Genomic DNA, 23,776 nt, shown 5'->3' with positions numbered 1-23,776 from the left:
TAAGTTACTAAGTGGAAGCTACTAAATATTATTATCCCAACAACACAGCAAAGGAGAAACCAGCACCTAATTTTATAGGAGCCAAATGAGCCTCAGAGGGCTAAGGCCTCGTTCAAGGTCGCACATTCCATCCCCAAGGGGCTAGTGAAGGATTCAAACCTCTCCCACCTCCCGGCAAGCCTTCCCAACCTGTAAAAGTCATGACATATATGACAAGTGGAAATTGGAACACTTATTAGGCATTAAAGACGTTCAAAGATATTAAGGCATTGTTGGCCATCTTTTTAGGAGTGAAAAGTTTTGCGCTTACGTTTCAAAGAGCCCTTATCTTGGAAAGAGACATTCTGAAATATTTACAGAATAACCCGATGCCTGAAATTTGCTTCAAAATAACACAGGAAGGGGCAGCTGGGTCGCGAGTAATTGGTGGTCAAAGCTGTGTACCGGGTACACGGGGGTTCACTGTACTCTTCTGTGAACTGTTGGCGCGTGTTCGAAATTCTTCCTAATTCAAATGCATAAAAAGGGACTTGACAAGGTCTGACTTCCCACTCCCTCTTTCAGTCCAAACCCAGACTTCTCCCCCTGGGCCTACCCCACAATTTGAGGAGCACTCATGTCTGAGTCGTCCCTGCTCCCCACAAAAACAGCGGCAGGAGAAGGTCTGAGGCGAGGAAAATGCTTTAATGGCGGTCCCGCCGGTAGCGTCGCGCTCCTCAATGGCTCAGCGACTTGCGGCCCTTGTGCATGCGGCGAAGGATGACCTGGACGCCGGACGGCGTGCTTAAGCGCCGGATCCAGCCGTGCTTGTGCTTGCGTTTGATGTTGCTCGGCTGATACTCGTTCCCGCGCGCCTTGCCCCGGGTCTGCTGCATGGCAGGGAGTCCCCAGGCGTCGGGGAGCCCCAGCCAGGCCCGGGGCTGGAGCCACCTGAGGGGGCAGAGAGAGGGCGAGAAAGGTCAGCGGGGCGCTCTGTGACTTCGGCGTGGCGCTCACCTCTCCGAGACTGGGCTTCCCGATCTGTGCCGGGACGGAGCCTGCATGCATTTTAAGCGCTCCAGAAGTGCGCGAGGCATTGGTAGATCACGTGGTAGGTAAACAGCTGGAGCCAGCCCCCGACGCAGCCCTTACCCCCAGATTTGGGGAACGCTCCTCGTGAAGACTCACCTGCCACCCAGTAGCGCCGCCGGACCCAACAGGCGACCCAAGGATCGGGCCAAAAAAGCCATGGCCTGCAGCTGGTCACGCCGTCCCCGCCGCAGCTATTCTGAAGCCCATAGGCTCAGCCGCTGCAGAACGAAGAATTCTGGGAAATGTAGTTTCTCCTACAGCGGAGGCCGAATTGCCGCGGGGGCCCCCTGCGCACCGTAGGCGTGAGCTTCCGTACTCACCAGGGAGTATAGCTCTTCAGGTGGACCAGCAGGCGGCAGGCGAACGGCGCCTTCTCGGTATGCGCGTGCGTACAAAACATTACGTCCGGGGGTCTGCTGGGAGTTGCAGTTCCTTCTCCTGTCGGCAGGCAGAGGGTTTCCTCGGGGGCGGTGGCGCAGCTGGTGGCAGTCGCAGGAAACGGCTGGTTCATCTTTCCACCCACAGCGGGAGCCGGGCAGATGGCACACAGCTGGCTGGCAGCTTTCCTCTGGCCCCAGCCGTTTCCTCTCCTTGGCGGGGAGCCCAGGAGATCCGAGTTCGAGTTGGCTGTCCTTGGGGTGGTCCCTGCTCCTCTGCGGGATTCAGTTTCTCAGTCTGTAAAATTCCTGGGTTGCAAGCTTGCCCTTGGCAGTGCCCGCATTCGAGCCCTAGGAGAATTTTTCTAATACTCAGATCTGAGCCCCTCCCCTTCTCAAACACCCTCTAAGATTCCCTATTGCCCCAGGGAAAATATCCAACTCCTCTGGCAGGCAAGCAAAGCCCCCGACACACGCACACACCCTAAATTTCAGCCACAGTTTCCTCTGCCTGATGCTCCCCTATTCATCTTTTTAAAGTCCTCCTCAGAGACCCTCCTCCCTCCAGCCCTCTCCCTTCCTTTGGCCCCACGCTGCCCCCACGGGGCTTTCCTCAGACGTTCCCCAAAGCCCAGGGCTTGGGCTGAGTCCTTGTAGGCACCCCAGCATCCCCCAGGGTGGGGAGGGCCCAGAGAGGGGAAAAGAGAAGTGTTTGCTGCATGAATAAACTGTAGTCTCCCAGGAGCGCCCTGAGTGGACAAGAGTGGGCGGCTGGACCTCATCCAGCTCTGGCAGCAAATTCCAGGGAATGAAAGTGGGCAAGGAATGGTTAACCCTTTGTTCTCTGAAGCCCATTCTACCTGCACCGTCGTTTGGCCAACCACTACAGCGGTTCAATAATAATGCCAAAAATGTACCGAGCACTTTCCGTGCTGTTTTACCTGCAGAGCAAACTCACGAGGGAATGAATTTGAGAAAAATAAAATGGAGTCTCAGGGAAGCGACTTGCCCAAGGTCACAGATCAGCAAAGGGAAGAGATTGGACTTGAACCCTGGGCTCTCGGACCCCAGCTGGGACCAGAGTCACCGATTGAATCGGCCAACAATTAAATTCGGCCGATCTGCGAAACTCCACCTCCAAGAGGACTGTTTAAAGGTTTAACGAATAACAATTTCCAGACTTGGAAACACACACAGCTGTGGTTCCAAGTCCCAACTCTGCACCCCCGCCCTTGCCTTGTGACCTTGTGCCCTTTACGAGCTGAGCCTCAGTTTCCCCACCTGAAATTGGAAAGATCTGGGAGTCTCCAGAACGGAAAGGTCAGCACAGAGAGGACATGGGGGCTCCATTTGGAGGGGACAGGGCAGTTCAGAGGTAGGGGAAGGCCAAGGAGATTATATTTGCAGCGAGGAGGCTCCGGCTGCGGCCCGGCAGGAGCTCGGCTGACCGCAGGTTGTGACCCCTTCCCGCTGGTGAGCCCGGCCCAATTCCTCCCTCCACCTCGGTAAACCCCGCAGGGGGGCGGGGCCATTGCTTCCAGGGCCCGCCCCCATCCCGGGGCTGCCGCCTCTGATTGGCCGTCTAACTAGGCCAGGTCAGTCCGCAGCTTCGATTGGTGGAGGCGCCCGTCCGTCGGCTGCGGCCCCGCCCTCTGTGGAGAGACTTAAAGGGCCGGCTGGCTCGGCGGCCGCGGGACGCCCCGGCGCTGACCGCCCTGGGCCCGCGCCGGCCTGCGTAGATGCGTCTGGCCAGATCCCGCGCCACCATGTAAACGGCGCCCGCAGGCGGACACTGGTTTTTCCGCCCGGTACCCCTCCGCCCTGCCCCGGGCTCCAGGGCCTTCAATGAGGTGAGCGGGGAGCGGGCCCTAGGAGGGGGACATCGAGGCCCCCAGGGTTTCCCCTTAGGAGGGGGATGTCCGCAAAGCCCGTGCACGAGCTCTTAGAAAGCCGCGGAGCCCCAGTGTCCTCAACCCCGCCGCAGGGCTGACGGGCACCCGGGAGGCGGGGGCCTAACCCTGAAGAGGAGGGCTGGCGTGGCGCATCTGCGCCCCCTCCGCAATAGGGGGTTGGGACTCGCCAGAGGTGGGACGCTGCCTGCTCCCCCTCCAACAGCAAGTAACAGGCCACCGCAGGCCGGGCCTTCAGGTGCCTTATCCCCGCAGCTCCCAGGATGGGGATGGGGGAGGGGTTGGTCCCATCTCCAGGCCCTAGACAATGGGGGTGCGCTGCGCGGGTATCCCCCCTCGAGTTATGTAACTGTCTGCGGTTGTCATGGACACTGGGCGGGGGGAGGCAGGGAGCAGGATGGAGGCCTGGAGGCCCCCAGCCAGGGTTTTGCCTTCTCCATCCTCCTCTCCACTATTGGAGGGTGTGTGTCAGACGCCCAGAACCTAGGGTACTGACCAAGGGAGACAGAGTGTCTGGGCCTCAGCTTGTCCATCTGTGAAACAGACCCAGCGAATGTGGTCTCGCGGAACTGGGCAAGGCCTTCTGTAGCTTGGGCCGGAACCCTCTCCCCCAGGACCGCACCTTTCAGGAGCCAGGTTCAGAGGCCTGGGGTGGGGGCTCACGGGATCTGCATCTTTTAGATGCCGTCAGAGGCCCTCAGGATAAGCTAGTTCAGTGAAAGTCAGTTAATGAGAGAGTGCATGCATGAATGAATGATATGCTATAAACTCAAGCTGGGGATCCTCAGGGGTGAAACACATTTACCACAATGTCCCCTCCTCCAGGAAGCACCCCCTGACTACACCAGCTTCACTATGGATGTCTCTTGGGGTCAGCCACAGCCAGGTCCTTCTCTCTAGGGTAGACCAGGCTGGCCCAGGAGGGTAGCTGACCACCACGCAGGCACTACCCAGACAGAACATCTTGGTGCGTGGCTGGCTTTGGCTCTCTGCAAACTGGAGGCTAAAAGGGGCCTCCCAGTGTGGCTCCCCTGACCCAGGTGTGGGGAGTGGATGCTGTGGGGGTGGAGGGCTCCTCATTTAGACAGCCCCTGAGCTGGCTGTTACCCCCACTCCCAGGACACACCATGCTGACCGGGGTGACCGGCGGGATCTTCTGCTGCCTGCTGGGTGCACCACCCAATGCTGTGGGGCCACTGGAGAGCGTCGAGTCCAGTGATGGCTACACCTTTGTGGAGGTCAAGCCTGGCCGCGTGCTGCGGGTGAAGCATGCCGGACCCGCTCCAGCCCCCAACCCACCACCACCTCTGCCAGATGCCGCCCACGGGGACCAGTCGGGCTTGGTCCGCTGCCAGCGCCGCATCACCGTGTACCGCAACGGGCGCTTACTGGTGGAGAACCTGGGCCCAGCACCTCGAGCTGACCTCCTGCATGGTCAGAATGGCTCCGGGGAGCCACCGGCCACCCTTGAGGTGGAGCTGGCAGACCCAGCGGGCAGTGCTGGCCGCGTGGGCCCGACCAGTGCCGGGAGTGGCGGTGGTGGGCGACGGCGGCGAGCCCGGCGCCCCAAGCGGACCATCCTCATTGACTGTGAGAAGCGCATCACCAGCTGCAAAGGCACACAGGCCGATGTGGTGCTCTTTTTCATCCACGGTGTCGGCGGCTCCTTGGCCATCTGGAAGGAGCAGCTGGACTTCTTTGTGCGCCTAGGCTACGAGGTAGTGGCCCCTGACCTGGCCGGCCATGGGGCCAGCTCGGCACCCCAGGTGGCTGCAGCCTACACCTTCTATGCGCTGGCAGAGGACATGCGCGCCATCTTCAAGCGCTACGCCAAGAAGCGAAATGTGCTCATTGGGCATTCCTATGGGTGAGCCAACGCTGAGGTGGGGTGAGGGGGGAGGGCTGGGGGTCAGCAGGGACCGGACACCCACTCACAAAATGCCAATTTCCCTCCTTGAAAAGTCCCATTAGCATCTGCAACAAGACAGGATTCCTGCCACTAATGCAACTGTTTCACATGGTTTTAAAACTGTGTTTCTCGATGCCCGCACTGTTGACAGTTGGGGTCAGGTTATTCTTTTCTGTGAGGGGCTTTTGTGTGCACTGTAGGACGTTTAGCAGCATCCCTGACCTCTGCCTACTAGATGCCACTGGCACAGTGGTCTAGCGATGAATCAAACATGTCTTGAGATGTTGCCAAAGGTCCCCTGGTGGGCAGAATCACCCTGGCTGAGAACCAGTCTTCAGCTAAGTTCAAAAATCAGCTCTGGAGGGGCTGGCCCAGTGCTGCAGGGGTTAAGTGTGCATGTTCCGCTTCGGCGGCCTGGGGTTTGTCGGTTTGGATCCCGGGTGCGGACATGGCACCGCTTGGCAAAAGCCATGCTGTGGTGGGTGTCCCATATGTAAAGTAGAGGAAGATGGACATGGATGTTAGCTCACAGCCAGTCTTCCTCAGCAAAAAGAGGATGATTGGCAGCAGTTAGCTTGGGGCTAATCTTCCTCAAAAAAAAAAAAAAAAAAAAAGGCTCTGGAGATCCCAAGCAAGGGCTGCTTGGAATACCATAAATTCTGTCAACAAAGGCACAGGTTGCTGTAGTTCACTTCCCTGTAAAGGGGTGATAATACCATCTAGCATCTGGATGAGAGCCCACTCCATGGAAGGCCACTACCAAGTGGTACCACTTTCTACTTTCCCTAGGAGGTAATGCAGGATCCCAGCAGCCAGCCAGCTTGAGAACCACTGTTTTAGTGGTTGTAGCCCATGCAATTAGACAAGAAAAGGAAATGTTACCTAAGTTTCCAAAAGAAAGGAAGCCAGGCTGGGAGGTAACATAGCTTTTATTTGTTTATGATAACATCCCCCAAAGTGGATGTTTATGATAAACAATTCCGTCAATTGAATGAGTACCCATCTGTGAGAGTTACTATGACCCTACAATATCGCTATGAGGTTAGCACAGTTACTATTTCACAGATGTGGAGACAGAAGCTCAGAGAGGTTGAACAATCTTGTTGAGCACAGAGTGAGTCACTGTCAGTCAGGTCGGCCCGACTCCTACCTGCATCCCAGGGCCACACTTTACAGCAAGGGTTGGCAAACTTTTCCTTCAAGGGCCAGATAGTAAATATTTTAGGTTTGCAAGCCATATAGTCAGTCTCGTCAGAACCTCACAACTCTCCTCTCATTGCAGGAAAGCAGCCATAATTGTAAACAAATGGGCATGGCTGTGTCCTAATAAAACTTTATTTACAAACTATTTTACAAATTTACAAAATTGTAAACTTAGTTTACAAAAACAAGTGGCTAGCCCGCAGGCCATATGAACCCTGCTGTAGAGGGAATGAGGAGCTGGACTGTGGGAGCTGTTTGGGCTGTGCCCTTCCACCTGCATAAGGCAGGCAGATAGGCCATGCCCAGAGGCCAGTGAGAGAAGACCCTTAAAGGGCAGGGAGGCAAAGCAATAGTGACCTTCCCTGGGCAGCCGAAGGGCTTATTTAATCAGATTGCTGTCCTAATACTTGGCAAAAAGTAATTCTTATCCCTTTGGGGGTCATGGTGACTTCGAGAATCTGATGAAAGTTCTAGATTTGGATTCTCTCTCCAAAAAAAAACCCACCCTCAACACACACACAGTCTCACAATTTTGGGGCATTCAAGATGCCCCATCTATCCCTCACCCCTCTCTGGGGCCCCTGGACCCCAAGGACCTGCCTCCTGGGTGAGGGTAGGGCATTAACCCCTTCACTGCCTGTATGCCACTCACCTCCACCCTTCAACCCATCCTTCCCCCTTCCTCTGGGCAGTGTCTCCTTCTGCACATTCCTGGCACATGAGTACCCAGACCTGGTGCACAAGGTGATCATGATCAACGGCGGGGGCCCCACAGCGCTGGAGCCCAGCTTCTGCTCCATCTTCAACATGCCCACCTGTGTCCTGCACTGCCTGTCGCCCTGCCTGGCTTGGAGCTTCCTCAAGTGAGTGACCCTAGCCCTGGTGGCCCCCGATGTGTCCCCAAGTTGTGTGGGAGGGAAACCCGTATGGCCAGAGCTGGCACAGGGGCTCCAGCTGTGCCTCCCCACCACCAGGGCTGGCTTTGCTCGCCAAGGGGCCAAAGAGAAACAGCTGCTGAAGGAGGGCAACGCATTCAACGTGTCATCCTTCGTGCTGCGGGCCATGATGAGCGGCCAGTACTGGCCCGAGGGCGATGAAGTCTACCACGCCGAGCTCACCGTGCCTGTCCTGCTCGTCCACGGCATGCACGACAAGTTTGTGCCGGTAGAGGAAGACCAGCGCATGGCCGAGGTAGGGGCATGGCACCCCTCACCACACCCTCAAACCCCCCTCCCCTCCCAGGGCAGCTTGGGGGCACTCTGCCTTGTGCTCCAGCCCAGGGAAGTGGGATCTTAGACTGAGAGTCAAAGGTGGAATCCAGGAAGCAGCCCCACCCTAGACAAGTGTTAGGATTATGCCCTGTCCTCGATGCACATAAAAAGTGCTCTTCACAGCTGGATTTGTCATGGGCTGTGTCACTGTGGGAGGGGGTGGGCCAGGGGATCTTTAGATCAGAGATTCCCAAGAAGGGGGCTTGGATCCTTAGCACTGGGAATAGCTCTGGGCCAGCAGCTCTCAACCAGCAAAGATTCTGCCCACAGGGGACACTTGGAAATGTCTGCAGGCTTTTTTGTTGTCTTACTTGGGGGGGTGCTACTGGCATCTAGTGAGTGGAGGCCAGGGATACTGCTCAACACCCCGCAATGAACAGGACCGCCCCACAGCCAAGAATAATCTGGCCCCCAAGTGTCAGTAGTGCCAGGGCTGGAAAATCCTGCCCGGAACATATTGTAGACACTTAATACAGAACAAATGAATGCCAACTCCAGCAGGGCGACAGCCATCCCCCAGATACCCCTTGGCTAGAGGTGGAGGGATGATGGGTTGGCTGCAGGAGAGACTTCCCGACACCGCAGGCCATGCATGGATGTCGGGGAGTCCCAGGGCAGCCTGGCCCCGCGCGCCGCCGTCCTGCCTCCACCCGCCCTGAGCCTGCATCCCCCGCAGATTCTGCTCCTGGCCTTCCTGAAGCTCATCGACGAAGGCAGCCACATGGTGATGCTGGAGTGCCCGGAGACAGTCAACACGCTGCTCCATGAATTCCTGCTCTGGGAGCCCGAGCCGGCGCCCAAGGCCCTGCCCGCACCCCCGGAAGAGAAGTAGCCGCTGGGCCGGCGGGCATCGCTTGGCGTGCGGAGGAGCAAGAGGCCGGAGCCGGCGCCGGCCCTGCAGCGCGGACCACCTGGGCTGGCCGCCCGCCCCCGGTGGGCGGGGTCGGGTCGGGAGACGTCCCCAGACCGGCTGGGCAGGGCGGGGCACCCGTGGGAGCCGGGTGGACGCAGGCTCTCTGCTTCCGTCCTGCGGGGCCAGGCGGTGTTTCGGGCCGCAGCCGGGACCCCCGCGGAGGATGACCTTGTACAGAAGCCCCCTCTCCACCCGCGCCATGGCCGAGGCAGGCCCCCTACCCCGCTCTCCGTCTTCCGTGTCAGCTGTGCTTGATCCTGGGACTTGCGAGCCCCGGAGGGACCCTCGGGTCCCCGCCCCCTTGCCCGAGACCCCCCCACCTCCTATTCCTCGGCGCTGGGAGCGATGTTGCCCAAGAGCGTTGGGACTGAGTCGGGGACGGGGGGGCTGGCGCCACTGAACCTGCACATCCCAACTTGTAACTCAATAAAAAAAAAGTGACAATCTGAGTCTCTGGAACTGTGCTGGGTGACCGCAAGTTGGGGTCCTCTCCACCGTCCAAGCTGACTTCCCAAATTCTCCCTCCCTTCTCAGAACTCAGGGGCTGCTTGGGCAGGATTCCCAGAGCCAGGGGGTGAATTCCTGGTCTCTAGAGGGAAGGGCGACGGCCAGCTGAGGTCAGTGCGGCGGCTGAGGTGACCAGTGGACTTTGCATGCGACTAGAGCAGCCAGCTGTATACAAGGCCTGTGCTGAGGGTCCGACTGCCCCACCCCCGCCCCGGTCCACGGACCCCCTCACCCCATCCCAGCCAGCAGTCAATACCTCTTCCTGTCCCTACTTATCTTTCAGCTTGATTTAGGGGTGCTTTTATCACGATGATTTTTACTTTGAAGCCACCGCATCTGTCTTTCTCCGCCTGGAGGAAGGATTTCTCTGCCCCACAGCTGTGCTCTGGGTTCTGCTCTATTCTATCTTGGTAGGCCTAGGTCTTCCTGTGGTTTGCAGGCACCAGGGGAGGAAAGAGTGGCTGTATCTTCTGTCCTTTCCCCACCGGTTGATGAGCCCACCCTTGGGTTAGACCAGGGGTCTCACCAGGGGTACTGTTGTCCATTGGCAGATTCGGGAGCCAGTTCTGATTTCCCCCACTGGGGAGGATGCTGCCCTGACTCTCTGTGATGCAGAGGACAGCCCCCACTGCAAGAAAAACCCTGGCCTCAAATGTCAGCAGTGCCAAGGTTGGGAAACCGTGTTAGGCAGACCCCACCTCTGTGGGGTCTTTGGAGTCTCTGGATTCTTTCCCATTGACCTGTTAGTGAATTCCTGGGCCGATGGCACGCTGTTCGTCAAGTGACTTAGTGGCTGCGAGGCTCCCCATCTCACACATGAGGAAACAAGCTCAGGAGAGGGTTATTCAGTTCCCTTAAAGCGTTAGAGCCCAGGCCCAGCCCAGAGGCCAGGTGCCTGATTACTATACCAGCCGTTCCCGCCAGAGGAGCCAAGGGCTCTGCAGTGCAGGCCTGGAGGCCGGAGAACCCGCCCGGGCCACGCCCGCCCCCTGCAGGACCTGGTTCGCTGAGCTGCGATGATGGGCAGGTGCAGAGCCCAATGAGGCAGCGCATCTCCCCAAGTCCCTAAACCCACTGGACACTTTCGGAAAACTTAAATGATCCCGCCACCACCTCGCCACGACGACGGCGGCTCGGCATTTACTGAAGCTTTGAGCATATGTGAATAGTCTGAAATCGCAGAGCGTCACCAGCAAGTCAGGGCTATTGATTCCATTTTACTGTGGAAGCAAGAGGTTCAGAGAAATCCGGGAGGCTCAAGGCGCCCAGCGGTCCCCAGGAAGGCTGCTCCCTCACCCTCACACCCGACCTCCGCAGCCGCACCTCCCACCTCCCCTCCCCCACAGACTTTCCACCTGGGCTGAAGGGCCGCCTCTGGCTCAGTGCAAAGCTCTTCACAATGACCCCCGCAGGACCTGTCACTGTCCCCACTGTACACTGAGAACACTGAGGCTCAGAGAGACAAACTACTGGTCTGAAGTCCCACAGCTGGGAAGCAGCAAAACCTGGCTGTTGAGCTGGACAGACTCCCCCAGCCCATCCACATTGTGGGTCCTGTGTCTGGGAGACAAAAGTGGGCTCTGTCCACACAGACAGGAGCAAACTGCCAAAGCACCAGCATGTGCCGAAGCACTGGAATGTTCCAAAGAACCTCTGATCCCCATCCTCCCATGATGGTGAGGTCATTACCTCTCCAGCAGCTCCATCTGTAACAAAGTCCCTCAGCCTGAGGGGAGATTCGCCTTGCTGCCCCCCACCCCCCACCCTTCTGGAGCTGCAGACGGAGGGCTGCTCTCAGCACGAGGCAGCTGGAACATTCAAATACCCTGAGCTCTAGCCAGGCTGGATGGCCAATTCCCCAGTGCTCAGCCGCGGGCCTGGATGTCCTGGGGCCGTAGCTCTCGCTCACCCTCAGCCAAAAAGACAAGGAGGGCGCGGTGCAGCAGATGCACACCCAAGCGGCGGCGCCGGGCAGGTGGCCAGCCAGCCACCACACCGTAAAAGTGCCCTTGTTTCTGGTTGGTCAGCATCTGGATCCCTGGAGAGATTGGGGGTGAGGTCACAGGGGCAGCCTTGGTGAACCCCTGGCAGAAATACACGACAATGAACCCACTACGTATTGCCCTGGAGCAGGGATAAACCAACAGAGCAATATATGAGCACATGCAGATACACAGTTGGTGCTTAATAACTGCTCATTAAACAAATGAACAGCCCTAAGAGGGAAGGGATGAGGGAATTGGTAGATCAAGTGGCCCTCCTGTGACCACCCCCCATCCCATAAGCCAGGCACCCACCTAGAGCATCCACAAGACATGCCTCTCGAGTATAAGCCTCCACCGCGACCACATGCTGGAAGCAATGCAGGGAGACAACACCACGACCACTGGCCCAAATGTCCAGGATCTGACGCACCTTAGGGCAGGCCTAGGGGGCCAGGGCAGGATCAGGAGTCTGCCCCTCAATTCCCTCCTTACTCTATCTGCCCACAGCCTGGCTGCCCATGCCATGATCCTGCTCCTTATCCTCACACCTGCTTTCCTGGCCGTCCACGGTGGCTGAGGGCCTCCCAGAGGTGGACATCTGGCCGGGCCCGTGTCCCCTTGCCCACATAGAAGATAGCATGGACGAAAGTCCGAAGGCACTCAGCTGGGGTCAGTGAGAAGGCTCGGGCTGGCAGGTCCTGAGTTCTCCTGGATGAATAGGGTGGCTCAGAGAAGGCAGTGACGAGAGCTGCCCCAGAACAACCACTAAGTTCACAAGGCAAACTGAACCCACATCCAGTGACCCTTGTTCTGGGCTTTTTTTGGGGGGTTTTGTTTGGTGAGGAAGATTAGCCCTGGGCTAACATCTGTGCCAATCTTCCTGTTTTGTATGTGAGACACTGCCATAGTGTGGCTTCATGAGCGTAGGTCCACGTCCTGGGTCCAAATCCATGAACCCCGGGCTGCCAAGGCTGAGCTCACAAATTTAACTGTTATGCCACCAGCTCAGCCTCCAGTGACCCCCGTTTTATAGAGCAGAGAGGGGCAGCTGCTCCCCGAAGACACTCAGCAGCTTGAATTGGATCAAGCCACCTTTTATAGATAAGGCAGCTGATGCCCAGAGAGGACCAGTCCCCTTCCTAAGGACACACAGCAAATCAGAAGCAATCCTGGGGAGCTGACCCTGTGGCCGAGTGGTTAAGTTTGCGCACTCTGCTTTGGCAGCCTAGGGTTTCGCCAGTTCGAATCCTGGGCACGGACATGGCACCGTTCATCAAGCCACACTGAGGCGGCGTCCCACATGCCACAACTAGAAGAACTCACAACTAAAAATATATACAACTATGTACCGGGAGACTTTGGGGAAAAAAGGAAAAACAAAACCTTTTTAAAAAAAGCAGCAATCCTGGAACTTTCCAGCTCCCACTTCTCGGTCATTCCTGCCCCAAATACCTGGGATCCAGCAGCAGATAAGTGAAGCTGGACTTCACAACCCCCTCCCGCCACCTTCTGGTGGGATCTGGCTGCTCAAACTGCTGGGCGAGCTCATCTTCATCTGCCTGGGCATCTGGGATATGGCCTGTCTGCAAGGCCTTGGCCAGCTCTGGGCTGTGCCCTGAAAAGTCTGGGTTTGGGAGAAGAAACTGAGTCAAGGGAGACAGAGGAAGGGGGGTTCCCAGAGACAAAGAGTGAAGTAGGCACGACAGGAAGTCAGGCATCTCCCGGGATTCCTGGAGACACCCTGGATGCTGGATGCCCCGAAGGGACTAACCAGGAGCAGCCGGTGCTTCTCCCAGCCGCCGGAGGTAGCGCGGCCGGGTGCGGGGCATGACGGGGCCAGGGCTCGTGCCAAGCACACGGGGCCCTTGTAGCAGCTCCAGGTCAGACGTGGCAGGGACTGGTGGGCGCCAGGAGGAGGGGAGAGAGTCCCTGCTGCCTGTAGAGCTTGCCTCGTCCTCCGTCAGCCAGAGGGCTGCCACATCACTGTCCAGGGACAACTGGTCATCGGTCAGGAAGCGGAAATTGGGGGGTCCAGACAGTGGTTCCCAAGGGGGACTGTGGGCTGGGCTCCAGTTAGGGAGGGACATGGGGCAGGGGGAGGCATCCAGAGGGGTCAAGGTCAGGGCCTGCAGACCAGCATTTAGTTCTGCCTCCCTACTGGCCAGGACGGCTTGATGTACCGGCTGTGGGGTACCCAGAGATCTCGGCACTCTCTGGGAGGGCTGGACGCCAGTCAGGAGCCCCTGCCTGGTCTGGGGCAATGACCTTGCCCAGGGGGAGATGTCTGGGGCTGGGGCCTCGGCTTCAGAGGCCTCAACCGCCGTGACGAAGGAGGCGTCTGTGCTGCAGTCCTGCAGCCCTGGGGGGAACTCCAAGCTGCCATACTTGTCCGCCGCCTCAGGATTGGCAAGAAGACCAGGGGGTCCGGGACCACACCCCAGGTCCCTGTCTCTGGTGTCACCTCTGCCCGGTGCTGTGGAGTCCAGCGTCACGTCGGGGGGTTCAGAGGGGCTGGCGTCCGGCCCCTTTCCCCGGGGGCCTGGGCCTGAAGCAGCAGATGCGATGGGGGGTCAGAGCGAAGCAGAAGAGGGAGCCAGAGACAGAGATGGGAGTTGGACCACACAGCAAGAGGCAGCAAAAGCTGTGGGAAGGAAGAACGGCGTGGGAGGCACACGGAGCTGCAGGAGAGAGGAGAGCACAGACAGACAGCGAAGCCAGATCAGACGCTAGGAGCCCCAGGCCGGCAGGCCCCCCTCACCATCAGGCTTTGCCTCGGGCTCCTGGGTCTCTGCCCAGGTCCGGGTCGGGGTCCTGGTCCTGGTCTCGAGCTCCAGGAGGACGCGCACGCAGTCCTGGTGCCCCTGCTGCCGCGCCAGGTCCAGCGGCCGGAGGCCGTCCTGCGGCGGCGCGGTCAGCAGGGGGCCCCTTCGCTCCCCTCTCCCCGCCCGCCCTCCGGGGCCGCCCGCCGCAGCCGCGCAGGGCCGCCCACCTGGTCACGCAGCGCGGGGTCCGCTCCCTGGCTCAGCAGCAGCTCCAGGCCGCGGCGACAGCCCCAGGCGGCGGCCACGTGCAGCGGCGTCAGCGCCTCGGCCGAGCTGGGGCAGGAGCAGACGGACTCGATCTCCGGCCCCCGCGACCCCCATCTCCATTCTCCAGCCTGAGACACCACCCTTGGAACCCAGAAGATGCGCCCTCGGGCCGGGACCCAAAGCTCTCTGACCCTAGAGCTTCTACCGCCAGAGCCGAACCTTCGATCCTCACTTCGGCCCCAGCGCAACCCCGTACCCCACGGTCGGTCTGGGACCCTTCCCCCCGCCTTGGACCCTCAGGATCCCTGCCCAGGTTCCCAAGGTCCCCCCCTCGGGCAGTGAGTTCCCACCCTTGGACCGTGGAACGCCCTTTCCCGGATTCCCAGGCCCGGCGCCGGGACTAGGAAGACCCTGCCCCGGCCCAGGCTCCGCCTCACCGAGCATTGGGGTCCCCGCCTCGGCGCAGCAGAGCCTCGAGGCACCGCAGAGCGCGCGGCTGCCGGGCTCCGGCCGCCAGGTGCATGGCCGCCGCGCCATCCTCGAGCAGCAGGTTGGGGTCGGCGCCGCGGCGCAGCAGCTGCTCCACGGCCCTACGGACGGGGGTTCAGCGTGGACCAGCCGCGCGCCGCGCGCCGCGCCCCGCGCCCCGCGCCCCGCGCCCCGCGCTCACCGTGGCTCCTCCTCCCGCAGCGCCTCCCGCAGCCGCCGCGCCAGGCGAGCCGCCGCACCCATGCCCGCGCGACCCGGCGCACGGATTCCCGCCCGCCGGCCCGCCGCCCGTGTGCGCACGCGCCGCCGCGCCGCGCAGGCTCCCCAGCCCGACGGCGCCGCCTGCGGGGCCCGAGCCTGGGCGCGCGTGCGGGGCGGCGCCCCCCAGTGGCGCGCGGGCACCGTCTGGCGCAGCCGATAAGGGCCGGAGTGGCTGAGGCCGCGAGGTGCGCCGTTATCACGTCTCCGAACGGGGCCCCGCGGAGGCGCCCTGCCGGAGGGGTGGGGCTGCGAGCTGGGGCCCCAGAGCTCCTGGAAGCCTCTGCCGGGGCGGCGGCCGTGGGCGCGCGCAGCCCGGGGCCGTGTGAGGCGTCTCGTGGCCGCCCCCGCGCCAGGAGCTCGGCGTCGCTGTGCTCAGGCCCGCGGAACCGGAGGCGTTCCTTGGAGCGGTGGGCCTCCGAGGGCCTTATTTCCCCATCTGCCAAGTGGGAGAGTGATCCTTTCCGGGCCGCTGAGAAGTGGAACCAGGGGCTGGAACACAGGTGCCCAATATATGCTCACGGGGAGGAAAAGCAGTTGCTCCATAGAGCTGTTTCCTTCTACGTGGAACTGAGAAAGTCCGGTTGCTACCCTTCTTCCATGATTGCTCGTCATCCAGGAAGACAGCCGAAGGGTGGACCTGTCTGCCTATCTCCGTCTCCCTTCCCCTCGAGAGCACCACAGCATTTCCCCATCGCGCTGTAATCCTGCTTTCCCACAGGAGACGCTTGATGCAGGCCTGGCCAATCAGAGCATCCCAGAGCTTTGGCCCATGACTGGCTCAATGCAAGGTCACACGACCCAGGCAAGGCCAGTCATACGGGGATGCTGGGAGAAGTGCCACTTCTCCTGGGTTGGGGTTTGGGGACTGCTCATGGCCATCTCACCCCTTTCCACAGGTTGGCAGGTATGCAGGGCACACAGAACACTAACTATGCAGGGTATTTCAGCCCTCCCCAATGGCAGTGTTGCCCAAGCACCTGGATACAGCCAAGCCTGAAGCTGCACCTTGGCTGCTTATCCCTACCAACCAAGCCATCCCCCTTTTTGCTCAGTGGGTGGGTTTTCTGTCATTTGCAACCAAAAAGATCCCAATTAACACAAGCTGATTGCTGTGGATTCTCAAATTTTTGTTTTGGCAACAAAAATAACAGGGAACAACAAAAATCACACTTGACAAACTGGCAGTGGGATGTGGGCTGGGAAATATGGGTAATGGGTGCCCAGAGTCCCTGGGCTGCTTCCTGGAATCCTGGGTTTCCTTCCAGGGCTCCCCAGGTGCCCTGGGTGCCTTCTGGAATCCCTCCCCTGTGTCGCGCAGAGCCCTGTATGAGAAGCCAAGGGCTTCGTTGTGCGAGCAGGGTGGGTGTGCAGGGAGGGCTCAGACAGTGGCCTCCGCCTCCGCGGCCTCGTCATCCTCCTCCAGAAGGCTGTAGGAGGCGTGGCTCTGGCAGGGCCGCTGTAGTGGGTGAGCCAGCAGCTTGGCCATGCAGTTGTGCAGCTCCAGGGCCGGCCCGGCCAGTGCCACCTCATACTTGTAGCTGGTCCCCTTCGTATCCAGGCTGCCCATGAAGGTAAACATGTCCTGTGGGACCAGGGAGAAGCTGCTCAGGCAGGGGTGCCCCTGCCAGGCCCTCCCTGTCCTGGGAGGGGTTCCCAGAGGATGGGGCATGAGGGGTGGGTTCTGAAAGGTGAAGGGAGCTTGCCAGGCAGAAAACATTCCTGCATTCAGCAAACATTACCTGCCACCTACCCAGTCTTAGGGACCCTGAGAGGTCTGTCCCAGAGCTCCCACAATGGGATACAGACAATCCCTCGGCCCCCACACTGATCTCTGGGGAGCAGGGAAGGGTTCTCAGAATAGGGACTTTTAGTTTGGGTATTGAGATATGAGTAGGAGCTGGTTTCAATGCTCCTGTTCACAGTTGGGCAAACTGATACTCAGAGAGGTAAGTGGGTCACCTGAGGTCACACAGCTAGTTCAGGGCTGGGGTGTGAAAGCCCAGCAGAGCCTGGGGAGGCAGGGAGGGCAGGGTGTTCCAAGCAGAGGGCACAACGAGGGCAAAGACAGGAAGAGAGTAAAGCAGATGCTGGGGATGAGGTGGGCAGGACCCTACATGCTCCCGGGGCCACTGTGCCAACAGCCCCACTGCCTCGCAGTAGCCGTGTGAGGATGGCTGTTGAGTAAGCGCATGACCCAGAGTCAGCAGAGCCAGGGCTCCAGGGCTGCACAGCGGAGGTGGGCCCCAGGCCGAGGGCAGGCGGGTTCCAAGACACCCCGTCCACACCCGCCCGCCGCACCTCTCACCTTCCAGCTCATCTCCTCCTCCTTCTCGTCGCTGCCGTTGTGGATGTAAACGATGTCGAAGAAGAAATACGGGCACTGGAACATCTTCTGCAGGGGAAGGACACCAGCGTTGGGGACTCGGGTCACCCCATGCCTCCATGACAATTCTGCAGCTCCCGCCTCAGACTCTGGGAAGCTGCCTGTAGGCGTGCTGGCCCGGCGGTCAGAGGCCCCTCCCCACCACCGTGCCGGCTGTGGGCAGCCCTCCCTCCCTCCCTGCGCCCGGCCGCGCTCGCCTTCATGGGCTCCGTCAGGGAGAACTGGGGCTGGCAGGGCGGCCGGCTGTAGACGAGGATGGTGCGGATCACGTAGGGTGGCGGGATGGTCTGCACGTTCTCTGTCACCGGCAGCTCTGTCTTCTGCTGGCTGCACAGTGGGGAGCGGGGCCATGTCAGAGCACGCTCCGGGGTTCCCCTCCCGTCGCCCTCGGAGCGCCCAGCTCCTCACCGGGCATGCGAGGCCCCAGCGACCCCTCCCAAGTCCACCACTGCCTGCCGGCCTGCCTACATGGCCGTTCCCTCCGCCCGGAGCCCTCCCCAGCCTGGCTGTTCCGCCTGACCTCTCCCGCTCTGTCAGGGACGCTTTGCTGACCCCGAAGCTGGAGCCCGCTCTGGGCACCCTCAGCGCCCCGAGCGGGCCGCACCACTGCCTGAGCCGGACCTGCCCCACCAGGCCAGGAGACTCTGGGGCGGGGCCCGAATCTCAGATTCTAAGTCAGCGCCCTGTTCCCACTCAGCCTCCATCCCCTACAATAATAGGTAAAGGGGATAAGTAGACAAGTTACTGAAGGAACACTGAATGGCCTACAAATGAATGAAAACAAAAGCAGAGCGAAGCCACATATGACCTCTTCCCACCTATCAGGCAGCAGAAGGTCCAGTAGCGTGACCAACCCCCACGCTGGGGAGGGAACAGGGTTGGTGTCCCTGAAGTCCAGCAAAATTACACACACCCCTCCTTGCCCCAGCAGGCCTCCGCTGGGAATCTACGCCATGGGGTCACTTGCAAAACCTGCCTGGATGGCTATACCAAGTTAACTGTGACAGCAAAAGCAAAACAGGTGCCATGTCCACCATCCGGGGCTGGAAAACTGGGGGCGAAACACCAGGGCCCATGAGCTAAGACCGGTGTGTATGTTTTTAAATGGGGGTGGGGAAAGAAGCAAGTCAAAACCAGAGCATCTCGCGACACGCGGCAATGCCGCTCGGTTCCCCTGGCAGTGTCCGTGAGGCATGCCCGACCGGCACGAGCCACCGCCGCCTGGCACGCAGGGTCTGCGGCTGCCTTCGGCTGACAGAGACCATGTGGCCCGCTGAGCTGGAAACACCCGCCACGTGGCCACCTACAGAAACAGGGGGCCGCCTCCTGGGCTGAGACACCAGGGCTGAGGGACAGGGGCCACGACAGACCCCGGCGAAGGGAGACTGGAGGAGGCGCTGCTTTTGCAAGAAATGCTTCCAGAAAGGTGAGTGCGCAGCTGTTCCAGGGAGACAAGCTGCGGGAGGCCGACCTCGGCCTCCTCAAAGGACATTTCTGGGCTGTTTGAAGCTTTCACTCAGAAAAGAGTCTTCTCTTCCAAGGTGAACAATAATTTCCCCACAGGGGACTTACATGAGGCTGACGAGACCTTCCAGATCTGGTGGGGACACTAAGGAGAAGGCTGGCGGCAGAGCATGGGTGGGCAGGGACGGGTGGCTTTCCTCATCCTGACACCAAGAGAGTGTGGGTGCCTCTGAGCCTGGTGGCAAGTACCCCTGTGCCAGAGGTGTGCTGTGCGACCCTGGCCCCATTGCTTGCCCTCTCTGAGCCTCAGTATCCCTTGGCATAGATCATGAACTAGGGGGCTGGCACTGGACACCCTGAAGACCCTTGATGATTCAAAGCCCCCCTTCCCCTCAGGGCCAGGGCTGCTCTCCTCACACTGAAGGAGCTACGGGGGGCGCTGTCCCCTCCTGCCAAGACTCGCCACAGAGTTCTTCTGTAGCTCACAGCGATCACACTCTACGCTCCAGGCTGCACTTAGGCCTCCCACGGTCGAGTCAGCATCCGAGGTGCCGTGCCCAGGCTGAAAGGGGCTGCAGTGGGGACTGTGGCCTTTCAGTCATGCTGCCATTTATTAAGCACCGAGCATAGACTTGGCCTGGGTGGAGTGCTCCCTGTGTGGGTGCAGTCTGCTCACGCAAAGGGCAAGTCAGCTGCTCTCTGCTCCTCTGTCCTGACCTGATCTCCACGGCGCCCCGAGGGAGTGGGCATACTGTGCCCCCGACCTCACGGAAGAGGAAACCGAGGCTCAGAGAGGTGAGCCGCCCCAGCCTGTAGCGGCAGAGCTGGCATGTTGACCTGAGCCAACTGAGCTCAGGCTTCCTGGGATCTGGGGACAGGACGGCCAGCCCCACACAGGGGGCCCCGCATGGAAGGATACTGAAGGCAGAGCAGGAGGCCGTCTCCAGGTCATAGAGGCAGCTGCAGAGTTCGCGGGGGTCGGAGGTCAGGCCGGACAGCTGTGGAGAAGCACAGGCCTCAGCAAGCGGCTCCCTGACCCCCAGAGGACCCCAGGGCACCCCAGCCCGCCCTCGCCTCACCCAGGCTATGTCATCGTTCACCACCACCAGCGCAAATTCGTGGCTTTTGTCAATCTTGTGTTTTGTCCGTACAAACATCTCGATCATCTTCTGGGAGACATTCAGGGCATTGGTTTTGGAGCTGGGGAGGGACAGACAGTGACGGGGTGTTAAGGGGAGGCCTCCGGGCCTGGCGGCACCCATTCACCTGCTCATCCTGGGGACGCCTCCAGCAGCCCCATGACGAGGCCCTGGAGGCTCGGGTCACGCAGCAGGGGGCCGGCGCAGCCCAGCCAACCCTCTCCAGCTCCTGCACGCCCCAAGGGGGTCCCTCTGGCTAGCCTGGCTCTTACATGGGACCCACCAGAGCTCCCCCAGACCTTTGCTCAGCCACAGGCAGTCCTGGATGCCCGTCCCCAGCAACTCCCAGAGCTGCTCAGGCACCGTCCAGCCCCTGCCACCCAACCCCACAGAGACCCAGCTGCTCAGGGCAAGGGCTGCGGGGTCAGCCAGGCCTGCGTCTGAATCCCGGCCCTGCCCATTTGCTGTGGGGCCCTGGGCGACTTTGCATCTCAGAGTTTCCAAGTCACTGCTGACACTGGTGGCGCTGACAGCTCGCACACACTTGGAACAGGGCCCCAGCCGCTGCGGCTGTATCGATACCAGTTATCCCCGTTCCTCTCTGACACCGCCAGGCCCAGGCCGGGCCAGCCTGCGGGGAGTCTCCGACAGCCCACCCTGCAGTTTTTGGGCTGGGCCCCTCCCAGCTGTGACTGCACATTCAAAGCCCCACATGTGCCCCTCACCCATTAAACGACTCCAACTTTGGCAGGGCCATTTCCTCCGACAGGTCCAGGCAGAGGATCTGCAATGAAGGCGGACGGTGGGAGGGCACTGTGCCCAGCAGCACCGGGGCACGAACGCCGGCCCCACCACTCCGCTGGCCTCTCCAAGCAGCCCCCTCGGCAAAGGTGGTACGACGCCCCCAATTCCTAGCCAAGCTCTCCACTTCGGGACGGGGCTCAGGGGATTCAGGATTCCAGCTTGATGAGTGAATAAATGAACCACAGGACATGTGACACAGAAACAGGATATACTGGGGCTGCCCTGGGGTGTAGTGGTTAAGTCTCCACTTCAGCGGCTCGCGGGGTCAGATCCCAGGCATGGACCTACACACTGCCCATCAACCATGCTGTGGCTGCGGCCCACATACAAAATACAGGAAGAAGGGCACAGATGTTAGCTCAGAGCCAATCTTCCTCAACAAAAAGAGAAGGACTGGCAACAGATGTCAGTTTAGGGCTAATCCTCCTCACAAAAAAACCCCCCACAAAACCAAGGATATAGTGGGTTGAATTGTGGTCCCCAAAAGATATGTCCTCATAGAACCTCAGAATGTGACTTTATTTGGAATTAGGATCTTTACTGATATAATTCAGGTGAAATCTTGAGATAAGATCATCCTGACCCAATGACAAGTGTCCTTATGAGGGACAGAAGAGGAAGACAAAGGGACACAGAGGGGAAGGCCACGTGGAGACGGAGGCAGAGACTAGGATGACGCAGCCACAGCCGAGGACGCCTGGAGCCCCCAGAAGCTGGAAGAGGCCAGGCAGGCCCCTGCCCAGAGCCTGTGGAGGGAGGGTGGCCCTGCTGACGCCTGATGTGGGACTTCTGGCCACCAGGACTGTGAGAAAACACATTCCTGTTGTTTGAAGCTCCCTGGTTTGTGGTCATTTGTTGGGGCAGCCCTAGGAAACTCACACGAAAGGACTGTTTGCAGAGTGAATCCCAAAAGGCAAGAATGTTTAAGCCCAAGGTTCCCTAGTGCCTCGGAGCCACAGGCCGAGGCCCTCACTTACCACCTTCTCTGGACAGTTGACCCTTGGCGTCCGCACCTGGATCTCAGGGGCTGGCGGGGGCACCTGCCAGGGCTTCGGGCCGGCTCCTGGAGGGTTGGGGGTCCCGTCGTCAGCACTGGCCGCCTCGCCCTCACCCTCGCTGCGGCTGCCCACGCTGGCCTGGGCCCCCAGCGCCCGGTCTTCGGCCCCTTCAGGGTTGGAGCGCGTGCGGGGCCTGGGCTGCGAGGACTGCTCCCCTTCCTCCTCCTCCTCCTCCTCCTCCTCGGCAGGGCTGCTGGGTTCTGCCACCTCCATGGCTCCTGAGTGGCTGGATGGAGCAGACATGGGGGAAGCCAGGATCCTTCCCTGAGGGGTTTTAACAACATTGGTGACAGTGCAGGAGGCCAGGCTGAGCCGCTCACTGACGGTGAGGGTCACTCCTCCCGCCTGTTTGCTCATCTGCGGAGAGGTGCCTTTCACACGGCCCGCTGGCTTATCCTGTAACCTAAGGTCACGGTCTCCCTGTTTTTCCGTAAGGCTAACCCCTCCCCCTTCCTTGGCCAGTGTGAGTGGCTCAGAAATGGGGACGTGACCCGATACAGGGTCCAGCGGTCCCACTACGGAAGAGCGGCTCCTTAGAGCCGCAGACCTGGGAGGAGAGAAGTCGAGAAGGGCCAGGAGCCACTTTGGCCTCCGAGAGGGGAAAGAGAGCCCGCCTGAAGTGATGCTCACCCAGAAAACGGCAGGCAGACTTGTGAGCACCTGGATCCAGCTATGCCTGCAACCAGAGATACAAGCCACTGACTCCCCTCTCTTACTTAAGCCAGATTGAGCTGGGCTTTCTCTTACCTGAAACTGAAAATGTCTTGGTGAATAAAAGACTAATAATCTCTAGGACTCTCTCCAGTGGGCGCTGGGCTGCCCGGGGGTTGTCTGTGCAGGGGAGGGGCAGGATCGGGGTGTTATGGGTCCCTCGAGCAAGCACAGGACGCCGATGGACCCGCGCGCCTATCTGGGCAATGGGTGCGGGCTGCCTGGGGTGGTCTCTGCGCGCCTTGCAGCCCCTACATCTAAGGAAAACAACGCTCCAGCTGCAGCAAGAGGAATGAAGCTAGACTGCAGGAGACACCGGAGCTGAAGGCGGAAGCGGGACCTCTGGGGCTAGGGGAGGTGAGTCTCTGGGGACGGGCCCCACAGGCTTTCACGGCCCACTTCTCCGCTCACCGTAGCCTGGACCTCCCTCCACCTCAGCCGCCGACTCGCTAGGAAGCCGCCATCTTTCGCCGCCGGAAGCGGGGCGGCGCGGCCGCGACGCCTCCTGGGAAATGTCCTTCCTCGGGCCGCAGGCGAGCGGAGCGACGAACCAGACGCAGCTGGAGAGCCGTGGAAGCTGATAGGCTGGGGCTGGGCTGGGGGTGGGGTTTGGGGCGTGACAGACGGGAGCGGGGCTGCGGGGGCGGGCCCTGGAATGTGATTGGCTGAGCGAGATTAGGCGGAGCTTTTCCGTCTGGCCGACTGATACTGCGGTGGTCGGCGGTCCTGCGGAGCGAGGCGGGACGGGGCCGAGCGGAGCGGCGCTCTGGGCGGAGGGGGCCGGGCTTGCGGTGTGACAAACTGAGAGAGACTGAGTTGGGCGGCATTTAAGGGAAGAGGCGGGGCTGACTGGTGATTAGTGGAACTGACCTCGACCTCGTGAGGGGCGAGTCTTTGCGGACAGAGATGGGCGTGGTCCAGGCCCCAAGGCTCCTCCCAGTTGCTTATTTCTGCTCCTTATTTTACGTATATTTGCAAAAATCAAAAATATGTACTAAGCCGGAACTATTTCAAAGCACCCTTCCTCCTTCCTGCACACTTCTCCCCTGAGCCCCATAACCGGTTAAAAACCACGCTGAGCCTCGGTTTCTTTATTTCTGAAAGCGTCGGTAAAGCCTGCCCACATCAGCCAGCTCTGGTTCAGTGACAGCCAGAAGGCGCTGTGTAAGCTGAGCCTTGAAGGATGGAGAAATTGCTAGATAAACAAGAGGGGCAAGGCATTCTAGGCAGAGGCGAGGGCGAGGGTCTGGAGGCTTGGAAGAGCCTTGGCGTGGTAGAGCTTTTAACAGGTT

At 60.1% G+C, this 23,776-nt stretch overlaps 4 protein-coding genes and 1 non-coding gene across 13 annotated transcripts; 1 reads left to right on the top strand and 4 right to left on the bottom strand.

Annotated features, from left to right (window-relative positions):
- Positions 1-665: 665 nt before the first annotated feature.
- Positions 666-3,705, bottom strand: MRPL34 (mitochondrial ribosomal protein L34). Of its 3 annotated transcripts, none has more exons than XM_070246556.1 (4): positions 2,730-3,705; positions 1,392-1,746; positions 1,168-1,289; positions 666-930 (listed from the first exon to the last, which is right to left on the bottom strand). In XM_070246556.1, exons 3-4 carry the CDS (start codon positions 1,227-1,229, stop codon positions 717-719), a joined length of 276 nt encoding a protein of 91 aa, XP_070102657.1. In that variant the 5' UTR covers positions 1,230-1,289; positions 1,392-1,746; positions 2,730-3,705; the 3' UTR covers positions 666-716. The 3 variants fall into 3 exon arrangements, with proteins under 3 accessions (XP_070102657.1, XP_070102656.1, XP_070102654.1); XM_070246555.1 differs by having other exon boundaries at positions 1,392-1,799; positions 2,730-3,099; XM_070246553.1 differs by having other exon boundaries at positions 1,392-3,099.
- ABHD8 (abhydrolase domain containing 8) lies at positions 3,159-9,103 on the top strand. The gene is made up of 5 exons (XM_001503085.5): positions 3,159-3,298; positions 4,478-5,225; positions 7,163-7,333; positions 7,445-7,661; positions 8,418-9,103. The coding sequence occupies exons 2-5, from the start codon at positions 4,486-4,488 to the stop codon at positions 8,571-8,573; spliced, it is 1,284 nt and encodes a 427-aa protein (XP_001503135.1). The 5' UTR covers positions 3,159-3,298; positions 4,478-4,485; the 3' UTR covers positions 8,574-9,103.
- Positions 9,104-10,358: 1,255 nt separating this feature from the next.
- Positions 10,359-15,023, bottom strand: ANKLE1 (ankyrin repeat and LEM domain containing 1). 2 transcript variants are annotated; one of them, XM_070246548.1, is made up of 9 exons: positions 14,846-15,020; positions 14,613-14,765; positions 14,136-14,241; positions 13,905-14,043; positions 12,918-13,691; positions 12,599-12,770; positions 11,695-11,854; positions 11,459-11,588; positions 10,359-11,199 (listed from the first exon to the last, which is right to left on the bottom strand). In XM_070246548.1, exons 1-9 carry the CDS (start codon positions 14,905-14,907, stop codon positions 11,027-11,029), a joined length of 1,869 nt encoding a protein of 622 aa, XP_070102649.1. In that variant the 5' UTR covers positions 14,908-15,020; the 3' UTR covers positions 10,359-11,026. The 2 variants fall into 2 exon arrangements, with proteins under 2 accessions (XP_070102649.1, XP_070102650.1); XM_070246549.1 differs by lacking the exon at positions 11,459-11,588 and having other exon boundaries at positions 11,036-11,199; positions 14,846-15,023.
- On the bottom strand, positions 11,820-11,964 carry MIR8957 (microRNA mir-8957). The gene has a single exon (NR_127960.1). It is a non-coding gene; the product is annotated as a microRNA mir-8957 (primary transcript).
- A 1,008-nt stretch (positions 15,024-16,031) lies between the features above and the next one.
- BABAM1 (BRISC and BRCA1 A complex member 1) lies at positions 16,032-23,440 on the bottom strand. 6 transcript variants are annotated; one of them, XM_023625399.2, is made up of 10 exons: positions 22,896-23,252; positions 22,404-22,449; positions 21,693-22,037; positions 20,637-20,695; positions 19,852-19,972; positions 19,692-19,770; positions 18,881-18,905; positions 17,506-17,635; positions 17,231-17,317; positions 16,032-16,507 (listed from the first exon to the last, which is right to left on the bottom strand). In XM_023625399.2, the coding sequence occupies exons 3-10, from the start codon at positions 22,014-22,016 to the stop codon at positions 16,304-16,306; spliced, it is 1,029 nt and encodes a 342-aa protein (XP_023481167.1). In that variant the 5' UTR covers positions 22,017-22,037; positions 22,404-22,449; positions 22,896-23,252; the 3' UTR covers positions 16,032-16,303. The 6 variants fall into 6 exon arrangements, with proteins under 6 accessions (XP_023481167.1, XP_005615065.1, XP_023481170.1 ...); XM_005615008.4 differs by having other exon boundaries at positions 21,693-21,999; positions 22,896-23,066; XM_023625402.2 differs by lacking the exon at positions 22,404-22,449 and having other exon boundaries at positions 21,693-21,999; positions 22,896-23,440.
- Between the last annotated feature and the right edge of the window lie 336 nt (positions 23,441-23,776).

Source organism: Equus caballus, chromosome 21 (assembly GCF_041296265.1).
Source record: "Equus caballus isolate H_3958 breed thoroughbred chromosome 21, TB-T2T, whole genome shotgun sequence".
Lineage (NCBI taxonomy): Eukaryota > Metazoa > Chordata > Mammalia > Perissodactyla > Equidae > Equus > Equus caballus.
Note: the sequence above shows the minus strand (reverse complement) of the source record. Positions and strands in the feature narration are given on the sequence as shown.

Coding starts and splice junctions, on each gene's coding strand:
- BABAM1 (XM_023625399.2), bottom strand. CDS start 22,016: ATGTCTGCTCCATCCAGCCACTCAGGAGCCATGGAGGTGGCAGAACCC. Junction 17,636..18,880: donor GAAGGTCTCGTCAGCCTCAT/GTAAGTCCCCTG, acceptor CCCACTGTGCAG/CCAGCAGAAGACAGAGCTGC. Junction 16,508..17,230: donor AGGAGGAGATGAGCTGGAAG/GTGAGAGGTGCG, acceptor CTGGTCCCACAG/GACATGTTTACCTTCATGGG.
- ABHD8 (XM_001503085.5), top strand. CDS start 4,486: ATGCTGACCGGGGTGACCGGCGGGATCTTCTGCTGCCTGCTGGGTGCA. Junction 7,334..7,444: donor CTGGCTTGGAGCTTCCTCAA/GTGAGTGACCCT, acceptor CCCCACCACCAG/GGCTGGCTTTGCTCGCCAAG. Junction 7,662..8,417: donor AAGACCAGCGCATGGCCGAG/GTAGGGGCATGG, acceptor CATCCCCCGCAG/ATTCTGCTCCTGGCCTTCCT.
- ANKLE1 (XM_070246548.1), bottom strand. CDS start 14,907: ATGGGTGCGGCGGCTCGCCTGGCGCGGCGGCTGCGGGAGGCGCTGCGG. Junction 14,242..14,612: donor GGCGGGGACCCCAATGCTCG/GTGAGGCGGAGC, acceptor CTCCTGCCCCAG/CTCGGCCGAGGCGCTGACGC. Junction 11,589..11,694: donor GTGGACGGCCAGGAAAGCAG/GTGTGAGGATAA, acceptor CTGGCCCCCTAG/GCCTGCCCTAAGGTGCGTCA.
- MRPL34 (XM_070246556.1), bottom strand. CDS start 1,229: ATGGCTTTTTTGGCCCGATCCTTGGGTCGCCTGTTGGGTCCGGCGGCG. Junction 931..1,167: donor GCGGCGCTACTGGGTGGCAG/GTGAGTCTTCAC, acceptor CTGCCCCCTCAG/GTGGCTCCAGCCCCGGGCCT.